Here is a 13,468-nt window from a genome sequence, read left to right as displayed (position 1 = left end):
TCTTGATCTTTGCCTCCATTCTTTTTCTGAGGTCCTGGATCATCTTCACTATCATTATTCTGAATTCTTTTTCTGGAAGGTTGCCTATCTCCACTTCATTTAGTTGTTTTTCTGGGGTTTTATCTTGTTCCTTCATCTGGTACATAGTCCTCTGCCTTTTCATTTTGTCTGTCTTTCTGTGAATGTGGTTTTTGTTCCACAGGCTGCAGGATTGTAGTTCTTCTTGCTTCTGCTCTCTGCCCTCTGGTGGATGAGGCTATTTCCATCCTTTTGTCTTTTTATTCTGATTTATGAAAGATTTTTCTTAACTTTATCTTCTAACTCTGTTTTGAGTATTTTCATTGCTGTGATTGTATTTTTAACTTTTGAGAACTCTTTCTTTTCTTTAAATATTTCTTTTAAAAATATCCCACTGTGTTTCATGTAAGTAATATCTTCTCTTAGTTCTCTCAGGATAATGATAGTCTTTTAAAATTAAAATTTTTAATTTTTTTTGAATTTTGAAGTGACTTTAGACTTACAGGAGAGTTGCAAAGAGAGTACATAAGAGTACTTAAGTTTCCTGCATACCCTTCACCAGGCTTCCCTTAATGTTAATATCTTATATAGTTGCAGTACTTTTGTCAATACCAAGAAGTTAACATTGGTTCAGTACTATTAATTAAACTATAGACTTTACTCAGGTTTCCCCAGTTTTTTTTTAAACTGATTTTTTGTTGTTGTTGTTGTTGTTGTTGTTCCAGGATCTAATCCAAGAAACTGCATTGCATTTAGTGGTGATGTCTCCTTAGTCTCCCCTGATCTGTGATAGTTTCTTAGTCTTTTTTTTTTTTAATGACCTTGACAGTTTTGAAGAGGACTGTTCAAGTATTTTGTAGAATGTCCTTTAATTCAAATTTGTCTGATGTTTTCTCATGATTATACTAGGGTTATGTGTTTGGGGGGAAAATACCACAGAAGTCAGGTTGCCCTCCTCCCCTCCCCTCCCCCTAATTTTAATTTTTTTTTTTTTTTTTTGCGTAATCTCTTCAAGTTGCATTTTTTTCTACAGGTAGTCATTATTTTTAAAAAATTCTTTCACGTTGGAGGTTTTTCTCAGACATCTAGTAATCCTTAATTGACTGCTACAATTTAAGAGAGAGGATTGAAAAACTGATTCAAGATTATGAAAATATAAATGAGGCTTGTTGACTATTAATTTCACTGTGGGTGATCTGATTGGGCATCTTAATTTGGGATCTCTAATGTTCTACTTGAGGCTTTTTTTCATTGGTCTGGTTAGATTCTGCAAAGAAGGATCCTTCAGTTTCCCTCCTGGAGGGTGAAAATTAGGGAAAGAAGGCTGGGAGGTCTTACTCAATATGTTTACTTAATCTCTCCATTTTCAATATGGTGCCCTCTCCTTTACTGTTGCTGGCATTCCTCAGCCTAGAAACCCTCCATTTAACCCTGTGTAGAGTATAAATCTTCAGTCTCTTATCAAGATGGTAGAGCAACAGGCACCTGGCTTTACAGCTGGGAAGAAAATCTAAGGATCTGAAGCTTCTGAAACGGAATTTCAGCCAGTCCTCCTTATAGTTCCATCTTTCACTTCCACTTCCTGGACATTTTGGAGATTCTATGATGTAAATTTTATTTATTCTAAGTTTACCACAGATGGCTCATGATTTAGTTTTCTTCGGTTTGTGTAGTCATTTATCACTCTTCCATCTGCCTTCTAAGAAAATTATCTTGCTATTGTCTCCCCTGACTTTTTTGGGGGGAGGTGGGAAGGAGTGTCTTTTTATGGCTTACGGCTTTTAAAAAATTCCTTGACTGTTGTTTTAGTGGGATTTCAGGCAGGAGCAAAAGTGGATATGTGTTCAACCTACCATCCTTATCCAAAAGTTTGGCAAGACTTCATTAAAGATTTCTTGAAAGGTGAGAAGTTTGTACCAGCTTCCTCCTTGATAAACATTCTATATCCCTAGACTGAGAAATGAGGACTAGGACAGATAAGTACACCATGTTATTTTCTCTGACTATTATACCCTAAAGAAATACGTTGCTGTTTTTTTTTTTTTTTTTTTTTTTCTTTTTGCCACCCCGTGTAGTTCCCTGAGCGGGTATTGAAGATTGAATCCGGGCCCTGGCAATGGAAGCGCGGAATTCTAACCACTGGACCACTGGGGAATTCCCTCTACCATCTAGGTCTTTTTTTAAAAATATTTATTTATTTATTTATTTTGGCTGCGCTGGGCCTTAGTTGTGGCAGGCAGGATCTTCATTGTGGCATGTGGGATCTTTAGTTGCAGCATGCGGGATCATTTAGTTGCAGCATGCGCACTTCTTAGCTGCGGCATGCAGGCTTCTTAGTTGCAGCATGCATGCAGGATCTAGTTCCCTGCCCAGGGATAGAACCCGGGCCCCCTGCATTGGGAGTGCAGAATCTTACCCATGCACCACCAGCAAAGTCCCCATCTAGGTCTTTATTCAGTGGTTTCTTCTACATGGAATGCTCCTTCCTCCTCCTCCTTGCTTTTCTCCATAGTTCTTCATTGCTAATGCCTTCCCACTCCAAGCAGTCTTCTTTGATCCTTGTCCTCACCATTACCACCTCCAAGTTTGGGTAATGTACCCTTCTTTTATGTTTCTACACCTAGCAATTATTATACTACTGTAATTGTTTAAGTGTCCACAGCCACTTAGCCAGGGACCAAATCTTATTTATCTTTGAATATACGTTATTTATCTCACAAATTGGAACACAAGTCCTTGTCATTTTAAAATTCAAAACTTGCAGGAAAATAAAATATGGCTTAAAAAAAAACTGTATAATTCTCTTATGGATACTGAATTAATACCAAAATCCATTTAAGAGTTCATCAATAAAATGACAAAAATGAAGAGGAAAAGTCAGTGATTCTTTCTGAATAAATTTCAATGAAGTTACTATGGCTTAAAGAGCAAGGATATGTTGTGTTAGGTTGGATACTTTTATCAGTGGCTATGAAGACTAATTGCTGCCTCTTTAATTAGAATTGCTTGGAAAATACCATGTCATTTGAGTTCAAGGAGAACATGTTTACTAAGTTTGGTAAGATCTGTTCTATTTTATTTAGAGAAATATCTAAGTAAATAAGTGCACTAGCTATAATTAGCGTTACCTCATTTTTTAGGAACATGGAAAGCCTTCTGCAGATATTTTTAAGAGTCCCCAAATAAAAGTTCAAGAACATATACAGTTGATCTTTGAATAACAGGGGTTTGAACTGCATGGGCCCACTTACACGTGGATTTTTTTTTTCAGTAGTAAATACTGCAATTACTACAAGAACCAAGGTTGGTCACATCTGCGGATGCTGAATCTTGGACTTGAAAGAACTGCATATACGGAGGACCCACTCTAAGTTATACACGGCTTTTTGACTGTGTGGAGGGTCAGCACCCCTAACCACTGCTGTTGTTCAAGGGTCAATTATATGTATTTTTAAATAAAAGAAAATTTGACATTGGCAACATTTGGTATAATGAAGGAAATGTTTATTTGGCTAAGCAGAATATCCTACAACTGGATCTGCGGAAAGGCCTTCTTTTGGAGGTGGTAAGACAGCAGCTATATGAGGCTTCCCCAGGTGTCAATTCCATTATTTGTCCACTTAGAGGAAAAGTCTTAGCCTAATTCATGGCAAGACTTTAGGGATACCAAACTTGTATGCAGGCAAAATTTTTGTCAGGGTACATTTTTGTCAGGAAAGGGTCCATAGCTTTTATTAGATTTCTAGTAGTGTCTTGACCTAAGAAAATGTAAGAACCATTGGTTTAGGTACTTAACTCACTGTGCTTGCTTGAGGGCATAAAGTGGAGGGGGCAGAAGAGTGAGGATTAATTGTGGCTTTAAGACTTAACTTTTTGGGACTTCCCTGGCAGTCCAGTGGTTAAGACGCCGAGCGCCCGGGCTTCCCTGGTGGCGCAGTGGTTGAGAGTCTGCCTGCCGATGCGGGGGACACGGGTTCGAGCCCTGGTCTGGGAGGATCCCACGTGCCGCGGAGCAACTGGGCCCGTGGGCCACAACTGCTGAGCCTGCGCGTCTGGAGCCTGTGCCCCGCAACAAGAGAGGCCGAGACGGTGAGAGGCCCGCGCACCGCGATGAAGAGTGACCCCCGCTTGCCACAACTAGAGAAAGCCCTCACATAGAAACGAAGACCCAACACAGCCAAAATAAATAAATAAATAAATAAATAAATAAATAAAATCCAGCTATTCATATTAAAAAAAAAAAAAAGGAAAAAAAAAAAAGAGTAACTTAAAAAAAAAAAAAAAAAAGATTCTGAGTGCCCAATGCAGGGGGACACGGGTTCAATCTCTGGTTGGGGAAGTAAGATCCCGCATGCTGCATGGAGCAACCAAAAAAAACCCAAATACACACACACACACACACACACACACACACACACACACACACACACACACACACACATACACACACACACAACAGACAACTTTTTGGTATATGTTTAACTGATTCACTTTGCTGTACACCTGAAACTAGCACAACATTGTAAATCAACTATACTCCAATAAAAATTTTTTAAAAATACTTAACTTTTTGGACACAACTCATAATAAGATAACATTAATGTCATGACATATATATATAACTGATACAAAATTTTACAAAACAGTATTTATCATTATAAAGTATGGTGAACTCTTAACATTTTCTATTCTATTGCATATTTAAATTTTAAAATGTTGGTTGTAACCCACTAACTTAATTTCTTAGTATTCTGATTATTGGTAACCCATAGTTTGAAAAACACTGGTTTAGTGCTTGTACAACCCTTTCCTATACTCTCAGACCTCACAGTAGTCCCATGAGGTACATATGACCTCTTTTTATTTTTACAGATGAGGTGACTCAGAGATGGTAAGTGACTTGTTCAAGTTTGCACTGCCAGTAACGTGGCAGAGTCAGAGTGTGATCTTGGTCCTAGGTTTTGACCCAGCTCCCCTGGCACCTTTTGTTACATCCCATCCAAACTACATACTTTTCCCTTCCTCTTCTCACTCCCTTCTTTTTTTTTTTTTTTTTTTTTTTTTTTAATTAATTTATTTATTTTTTGGCTGTGTTGGGTCTTCGTTTCTGTGCGAGGGCTTTCTCCAGTTGCGGCGAGCGGGGGCCCCTCTTCATTGCGGTGCGCGGGCCTCTCACTATCGCGGCCTCTCCTGCTGCGGAGCACAGGCTCCAGTCGCGCAGGCTCAGCAGTTGTGGCTCACGGGCCCAGCTGCTCCGCGGCATGTGGGATCTTCCCAGACCAGGGCTCGAACCCGTGTGCCCTGCATTGGCAGGCGGATTCTCAACCACTGCGCCACCAGGGAAGCCCCTCACTCCCTTCTTTACCACAATTGTAGGGAATAGTATTAGCTCAGACTACACAATTGGGTAAATCCTAATTTGCCAGTTGGCATACCTGCACTGTCCCCGGTCCTGTTGCTTGTCATTTGGGGTCCTCTCTTAGAAGTTCAGGATTTCCCTATCAGTGTAAAGAAGTTCTTTCCTTCTTTTTTCTTCTCCACCCTAGACCAGTGGTTTTCAAGCCTGGATGTAAAGAGGTTCAATCAGTTGTGGAACTTAATATTGAAATATCTGGGTCTCCAGCAGGGATTTTTTTTTTTTTTTTGGCTGCTTTGGTTCTTCGTTGCGGTGTGCGGGCTTCTCATTAGGGTGGCTTCTCTTGTTGTGGAGCACGGGCTCTAGGCGCGCGGGCTCAGTAGTTGTGGTGCATGGGCTTAGTTGCTCTGCGGCATGTGGGAGCTTCCCGGACCAGGGCTCAAACCTGTGTCCCCTGCATTGGCAGGCGGATTCTTAACCACTGCGCCACCAGGGAAACCCTCCAGCAGGGATTCTGATGCAGAAGATCTGGAATGGAGTTTAGACATTTTTTTTTAATAATTTTTTTTATTGAAGTATAGTTGATGTACAGTATTGTATGTTATAGGTGTACAATATAGTGATTTACAATTTTTAAAGGTTATACTCCATTTATAGTTACTATAAAATATTGGCTAGGGACTTCCTTGGTGGCACAGTGGTTAAGAATCTGCCTGCCAATGTAGGGGACATGGGTTTGAGCCCTGGTCCAGGAAGATCCCACATGCCGCAGAGCAACTAAGCCCGTGTGCCACAACTACTGAGCCTGCACTCTAGAGCCCGCGAGCCACAACCACTGCAGCCCGCGTGCCTAGAGCCTGTGCTCCGCAACAAAGAGAAGCCACTGCAATGAGAAGCCCGCACACCGCAGCAAAGAGGAGCCACCGCAATGAGAAGCCCGCACACCGCAACAAAGAGAAGCCACCGCAATGAGAAGCCCGCACACCACAACAAAGAGTACCCCCGCTCACCACAACTAGAGAAAGCCCGTGCACAGCAACAAAAACCCAACTCAGCCAAAAAATAAATTAAAAATTATATATAGGCTATATTTCCTGTGTTGTACAATATATCCTTGTAGCTTATTTTATACATAACAGTTTGTACCTCTTAATCCCCTACCCCATTATTGCCCTTCCCCCTTCCCTCTCCCCACTGGTAAGCAGTAGTTTCTTCTTGCTATCTGTGAGTCTGCTTCTTTTTTGTTGTATTCACTAGTTTGTTGTATTTTTTAGATTCCGCGTATAAGTGATATCATACAGTATTTGTCTTTCTCTGTCTGACTTACTTCACTAAGCATAATACCTTCCAAATCCATCCATGTTTTTGCAAATGGTGAAATTTCATTCTGTTTTTAATGGCTGAGTAGTATTCCATTGTATGTATACACCACATCTTCTTTATCCATTCATGTGTTTTTAAAAAGCTCCACAGGTAATTGTTATATGTAGTCAAGGCAGAGAAATTCTACCCCGAATACATTATAATTGTTGGGCATAGAAGGAAAACCAGGATTTGGGAAGTAGCTAGAGATTCTTTGGTTCCTTAGAGTTTAGGGACTTAATAATGAGAGACCTGTCCTCTCCTTGGCTCCCAACCTTTGTGGGTGGGTATAAACATTTGGAAACATAATTAGAGCCTGACTGAATTGTTGAGAATCTAGTGGTTCTTTTCTCCCCACTGCCTCCTTTTTGATGAAATATTGGAAATCATAGGGTCGGAATGTGTCCATCAAAGTATACAATTGGAAAAGGCACCTTGTGAAATGGTAAGCTTGGATTATTGTTTAATACTTTTCGTGAATAGTAAAGTCTTTGAATGTGTAATGCTTTTGATTTACAGATTTAAACCAATAGCTAAAAAACTGAACTTTATACTTCAAGTTAAATAGTGTATTTGACCACAGAAATGATACTTTGACTAGTTTTGTACTGTGATGAGCAAAACAGGAATTGATAAAATTTTGGTTTCTTAAAAAAAGACATTTCAAATCTCTCTCTTTCTCTCTTTAGTTCTTTTTGGAGGTGGATATCTGCTCAGACAATAAGAATTTTAAGAGGTCAGTTACAAATAATGCTCTCTCATGTTTACAGTGTGATAAAAATTTTATGTTCATGTGCTAAAATATAAAACTGTAGGCTTTTATGTTAAAAGTTGCCTTCCGCAAAAGAATATAGGCAGACTGGAGGTGGGAGGTGGGTTACCTGAAGTGGTTGAGACTGACAGAGGTAGTAATCCACTACCTTTTCTCTTCAATTCAGGCCTGGAATCAGTGGAAATGGGACGGTCTGTGGAGTAGCTTCTAGAGTGTCTGGACAGCTACTCAGTGATTTTCCATACACGACCTCTCTTTTCTGTGGTTTGTAGGCTTGTGCCTGGAAATACCACTCAGTGGAGCTGCCGGTTGGTGAACAGGCTCTTTAGCTGTTGACACGTTGCTGCTTTCAGTCTCTGGAACCTATAGGTTCCTTCATGTTCTTCTTGGCTAGGAAAGAAAAATTTGAAATTGACCTTATGGAACCTTTCATTTGTTCGTTAATCCTTTTTCTTTTCCCATGGAAGAAAGGAGAATTGCTCCTTTCTCAGTGAGTTCTATTTTTTTGTGTAGTTATCTAATTTTGCTTAGACTATAAACTAGAATCTGTCCCTGAGTGCCTTATTTCTCTTGTGAAGAAGGCAGCTATTGTTTTCTGTTAGTTGAGATGAAATTTGGAAAAATTTTTTTTAATCTATTATTTTTAAGCTTGATTATTCACTGCTCTAAAATGAGAAAGAAGTAGCCTTTTCACTGCTGTACTTTTTGGTGTTCTTCAGAGTGGTAAATCTGTTAGAACTTTTCCCTCCCTACCTCCTTCTCTCCCTTTTTTCCTTCCGTCCTTTTTTTCTCTTTTTAATGATTTGGTTTTTTTGAAGGTTCTGGAAATGTGCCTCTTTATAAAATTTGGAGATGTTAAAAAAAATTATTTTAATGAAACCTAATATTCCAAGGGAGAAATGTATAGTGAATTTATTTATTTAATTTAATTTATTTTTTTGGCCACATCGTGCGGCATGCGGAATCTTAGTTGCCCCACCAGGGATCAAACCGGGGCCCCCCCCACCACCCCGCATTGGAAGCGTGGAGTCTTAACCACTGGACCGCCAGGGAAGTCCCCCGTATGATGAATTTAGACGTCAAGTTTTTCCTTTCACATGATACTTTTATATTTGATTCTGGTTTTAAAAATGAAAGTTAGCCTAAGGAATCTCCAACTGGCTTTTAGGAAATGTCTATAGGTATTTTTAGCATTCCTGGCAATTTGTTATTACTGTCTCATTCTTCTAGCACAGTGGTTCTCAAATTTCAGGACTTGTTAAAATATAGATTACCATGCCCCAACCTGTAGGTTCCAGTACAGTTCGCTAGTCTGTGGTAGAGCCCAGGTGATGCGGTTGCTGTGGCTGCTGCTGTGGTCGGGCAACCACGCTTTGCGAACCACTGCTCTAGGGTTTACGGATTCTGTTGTGTTTTTGTAAACAAATAAGCTCTGATTCATAAATTACACCGAAATAATGGTGCATGTGTCGTTTTTAACATGTTTAGTGATGATTGTCAAATATTTTAAAATCTTGATGTTTTATTATCTAATGTCAAAGAATACTACTGTTTACTTTTATACATCAAAGTGGTTTACAGCATATAAAATTATTAATAATAAGTTTATTATTTATTTATAACCTTCTCTGAGGGTACCTCAGTATCAGGACTGGGAATCATTACTCTGAATTAAAATCGTTGGTCAGGCTACAAGCTGTTTAATACTAATTTGATGTGTAGTTTTGACTTTTAAATAGCATTTTTGAAATGACAGAATAAATATTGTTTCATTTAGTTTGGGTTTTTATTGTGGTTGTGAGCTTTGAACTATGTTTTGGTCTTTGTTAATTAGTTTGCTAGCGGTTGGCAACATCTAATCCTGACTAGTAAGGCCCTGTATCTAGAAAACTTGTGCTTAATTGAGATAACACCTCCATAATTTTAATTATAAATTTTAAATTTGATAGTAGATTCACTTTCTCCCTATCAATGTCAGCAACCAGCACATTAGAGTCCAAAACAGACATTTTGGGGTGAATTTTTTTTTTTTAAGGTTTTAAAAAATTAAATAATTAATTAATTAATTTGATTACGCCAGGTCTTAGTTGCGGCCCATGGGCTCCTTAGTTGTGGTTTGCCAGCTTCTCAGTTGCAGCACGTGTGCTCCTTAGTTGTGGCATGCAAACTCTTAGTTGTGGCATGCGTGTGGGATCTATTTCCCTGACCAGGGATCGAACCCAGGCCCCCTGCATTGGGAGCACGGAGTCTTAACCACTGCGCCACCAGCAAAATCCCTGGGGTGAATTTTTAACAGATGTGATTTAAGAAAAAACTCATGGAGACAAGTAAAGATTTTTTTAAATTAAAAAATACTCATCTGGAGTTTGTTTTAAAGCAAGCTGTGTGTGTGTGTAGTATATGTATACACGCATTTAGTTTGCCTTATATATGTATGTACATATGTAAATGTACTTCATGTGTGTATATTTATATGTATATACACTTATGTAAAATTCATAGCCTCTCACAGTATAGTGTTTGGAACCAGATGATAGTTATGTAAACACCAAGTTTCAAATGACCACCGCTCTCCCCAAACCCTTACCCTGCATTCTCCCCAATACTAACAACTGAAATCGCAGTATCACAACCAGCAGCTTTCACCTACTGCAGAGATTTCTCCACTGATCATTATTATCTCTTGGACATCACCAAATTGATAGATATTGGGAATGGCTTATAGTTTTTAGAGAGAATGTTCTTTGAGGAAAAGGGAACTGATTTTAATTTTTTAGGCATAGTTCCCATGATCTGGATTTTCTTTTCTTTTAGAAAGCAAAGGCCTTGAAAAAGAATAGCCAAATAAACTAGTTCTCAAACTCTGCCTTGCTTCCAAGTGCCAGCTGTGGTGTACTATGTCTAACCTGTGACTTTCCTCAGATACAGGTTATTATCCATAACCTGCTTTTCTCACTTACCCTTCATCTTCTCCATAGCCCTGAGAGATCATTTTGAAGGAATAATGGATGAACCTTCTTCCTTGGCCAAACCTGTGGAGCTGAACCAGCACTCCCGATTCATAATTGGTTCCGTGTCTGAAGATAACTCAGAGGATGAGATTAGCAACCTGGTGAAGCTGGACCTACTGGAGGAGAAGGAGGGCTCTCTGTCACCAGCCTCTGTCTGCTCAGATACGCTCTCTGACTTGGGGATCTCTAGCCTACAGGATGGCTTGGCCTTACACATGAGGTAAGTCAGAGAAGTTTAATGTTTTACTTATTTAATCTGTCCTATTGGTTTCACTGATCTTGTTCTGAAAAGAGCAAGAATAATTTGAGCCAAGATTTTTTCACCTTTTTCTGTATCATTGGACTTTTTGATGAGTAAGTGGGAAATGATGTATTTTACCTGGAGTGCAGGTTTTGAAAGTGTCTTTTCCTAAGTGTTCCTCTAAACTTTCTCCCGTTCCTCCCACATGCTAGGTCTTTTAGTGAGACCTAGCAAGTAAGAGTGAGGAATTTCAGTCTCCGTACTACTTTGACTAACACTGTTATAACTGCCTGATGATTGATAGGACTTTTCCAGGGGTGGGCAAATTTGTAGTAATCTTTCTTTGAACTGCTTTATCATGTCAGAAAGTTATATTCTAATTCTGGCAGGGCCAGTCTTTATTGAGGAACAAGGGGTTGTTGTAGAGCTCTCCTTTTTCTCTAGAAATGCGATTCTCTACATGTAATTGAGAATGCCAGTAAATAGTAACACTAGATTATTCTTATTTATTGATGTTTGATTGTACAACCAGTGTGTGAACTTTTGGTCATTTGCTTTGCATTTCTTGGATTGAAAAGTCTGAATTAGTGGTTCTTGGTTTTTACTGTACATCAGAATCGCTTGGGGGACCTTAAGAAATGATCCCCATCCCCAGAAATTCTGATTCAGGTGATGCTGGCCTGGCTTGGAGCTGGGGCATTTTTTTTTAAAGCTATTTGAGTGATTCTGATATACAGCCAGGGTTGAGATTATCGGTTAGCCTAGATAAACATAAATTAGGGTGACTATTGCTGCTGTTATTATCTTGGTGCTTCTCTAATTAATGGATCATAAAATAATTCAGCTCCTTTTTATACACTCAAGATACAGATTCTGTAGTAAAATCCTATACTGGGTCTGGCTGAATGCGACTGTCCTGCCTTATGGTTATCCCTGGGGATTTGGGGTCCTTGCTTCTGAAACATGAAGTAGTGAGTGTCAGTGGTCACCCCTGTTTGGCTACGTGGAGGTCGAAAGAAAAGAGTTAAGCAAGTTAATTATGTTTTACTTTTCCTAGAACTGCAATGAACCAGCGAGATAATTTAGCCTAATGCCTTTTATTTAAATAGATGAGAAAACTGAGGTCTAAAGAGGGAAAATAACTTGCCTAAAGGTAAATAGCTAGAAGACTGGAATTCAAAGTTAGATGCCCGGATTCCATTGAAGTAACTTTGCTCCCCTATTTCCCTGACCATACAAGTGTTTTAATTATATAACTAGTGCAGACAAAGTTGGTTTTTAGGAGTTAGTGAATAAAGTATTATATCTAATCTCTGGGCTAAAAAGAGGAATAGAAGTCAGTATTTAGTAGCAGGGAAAAGAGGTCAGGTTTTTATCTTTATGTAAACATTTTTTCTTACTTAATAGTTCACTTAATGGTTGGCCTGAAGGCTAATACTGGGGGCGGTATCCCTGAGGTCATTTGTAAATGAGTGGGGGTTGTGACTGGTGGGATTACTTGCATCGAGAAGGCCAGGACCAAAGATTCTAAACCTTCTGCAATATACTGGATAATCATACACAACGGAGAATTGTTCTCACAATGTGATGGTGCCCCTGTTGAGAAAGACTGGATGAAATCTAAATCCTTAAAGCCACACAGCACTTGAGAAATTTGTCCAATTTGAGGCCAAGTGAAGCAGGATATCCATTCATTGGATTAGGAAATTGTGAGTTTGGCAATGGTGAGATAAATATAATTATAAGAAATTCAGCTGATGATATTACAAGGCAGTTTATAGTTGCCAAATCATTCCCAAAGTTGATGGCTCTTATTGCAAAGTCTATGGGGTCAGTGGTATGAGCACTTGAGAATTTCTTTGCATGCCCTTCTGTTGCAAAACTCATGCCTGTAGCTTGTGGAGGAACCACGGATTGATGTGTGATCAGCAGCCTGGGAAGGAGACAGTGCCAGTTTCTACTTGCTTCTCAGATAGCTAATGTTCCAAAATAGAACAAAGGTTCTCCATTGATTCATTTTTTTTTTTTAAACTTCCATCACTTTTTTTTTTTTTTTGGCTGCATTGGGTCTTCATTGCTGTGCACGGACTTTCTCTAGTTGTGGCAAGCGGGAGCTACTCTTTGTTGTGGCATGTGGGCTTCTCATTGTGGTGGCTTTTCTTGTTGTGGAGCATGGGCTCTAGGCCCCCTGGGCTTCAGTAATTGCAGCACATGGGCTCAGTAGTTGCAGCACGCCAGCCCTAGAGCGTGTGAGCTTCAGTAGTTGCGATGTGTGGGCTCAGTAGTTGTGGCTCGCAGGCTGTAGAGCGTAGGCTCAGTAGTTGTGGCACATGGACTTTGTTGCTCTGCGGCATGTGGGATCGAACCCGTGTTGCCTGCATTGGCAGGTGGATTCTTAACCACTGCACCACCAGGGAAGTCCCCATTGATTTATTTCTTAAGTCACTTGTGGATATGATGTCCTTGGGGGGTAATTTATTTATTTATTTATTTATTTTTAATTTTTATTTATTTGTTTATTTATTTTTGGTTGTGTTGGGTCTTCGTTTCTGTGTGAGGGCTTTCTCTAGTTGTGGCAAGTGAGGGCCACTCTTCATCGCGGTGCGCGGGCCTCTCACTGTCACGGCCTCTCTTGTTGAGGAGCACGGGCTCCAGACGCGCAGGCTCAGTAATTGTGGCTCACAGGCCTAGTTGCTCTGCGGCATGTG

The 13,468-nt window shown here is 39.7% G+C and overlaps 1 protein-coding gene across 2 annotated transcripts in view; it reads left to right on the top strand.

The window, feature by feature from the left end:
* Positions 1-13,468, top strand: part of ACACA (acetyl-CoA carboxylase alpha) — a 268,738-nt gene that overhangs the window by 50,367 nt on the left and 204,903 nt on the right. For both annotated transcript variants that reach the window (XM_036835516.1, XM_036835517.1), the window contains exons 2-3: positions 7,426-7,472; positions 10,487-10,739. In XM_036835516.1, the coding sequence (XP_036691411.1) occupies positions 7,426-7,472; positions 10,487-10,739 (300 nt within the window). The remainder of the gene's footprint in view (positions 1-7,425; positions 7,473-10,486; positions 10,740-13,468) is intronic.

Source organism: Balaenoptera musculus, chromosome 20, assembly GCF_009873245.2.
Source record: "Balaenoptera musculus isolate JJ_BM4_2016_0621 chromosome 20, mBalMus1.pri.v3, whole genome shotgun sequence".
NCBI lineage: Eukaryota > Metazoa > Chordata > Mammalia > Artiodactyla > Balaenopteridae > Balaenoptera > Balaenoptera musculus.
Note: the sequence above shows the minus strand (reverse complement) of the source record. Positions and strands in the feature narration are given on the sequence as shown.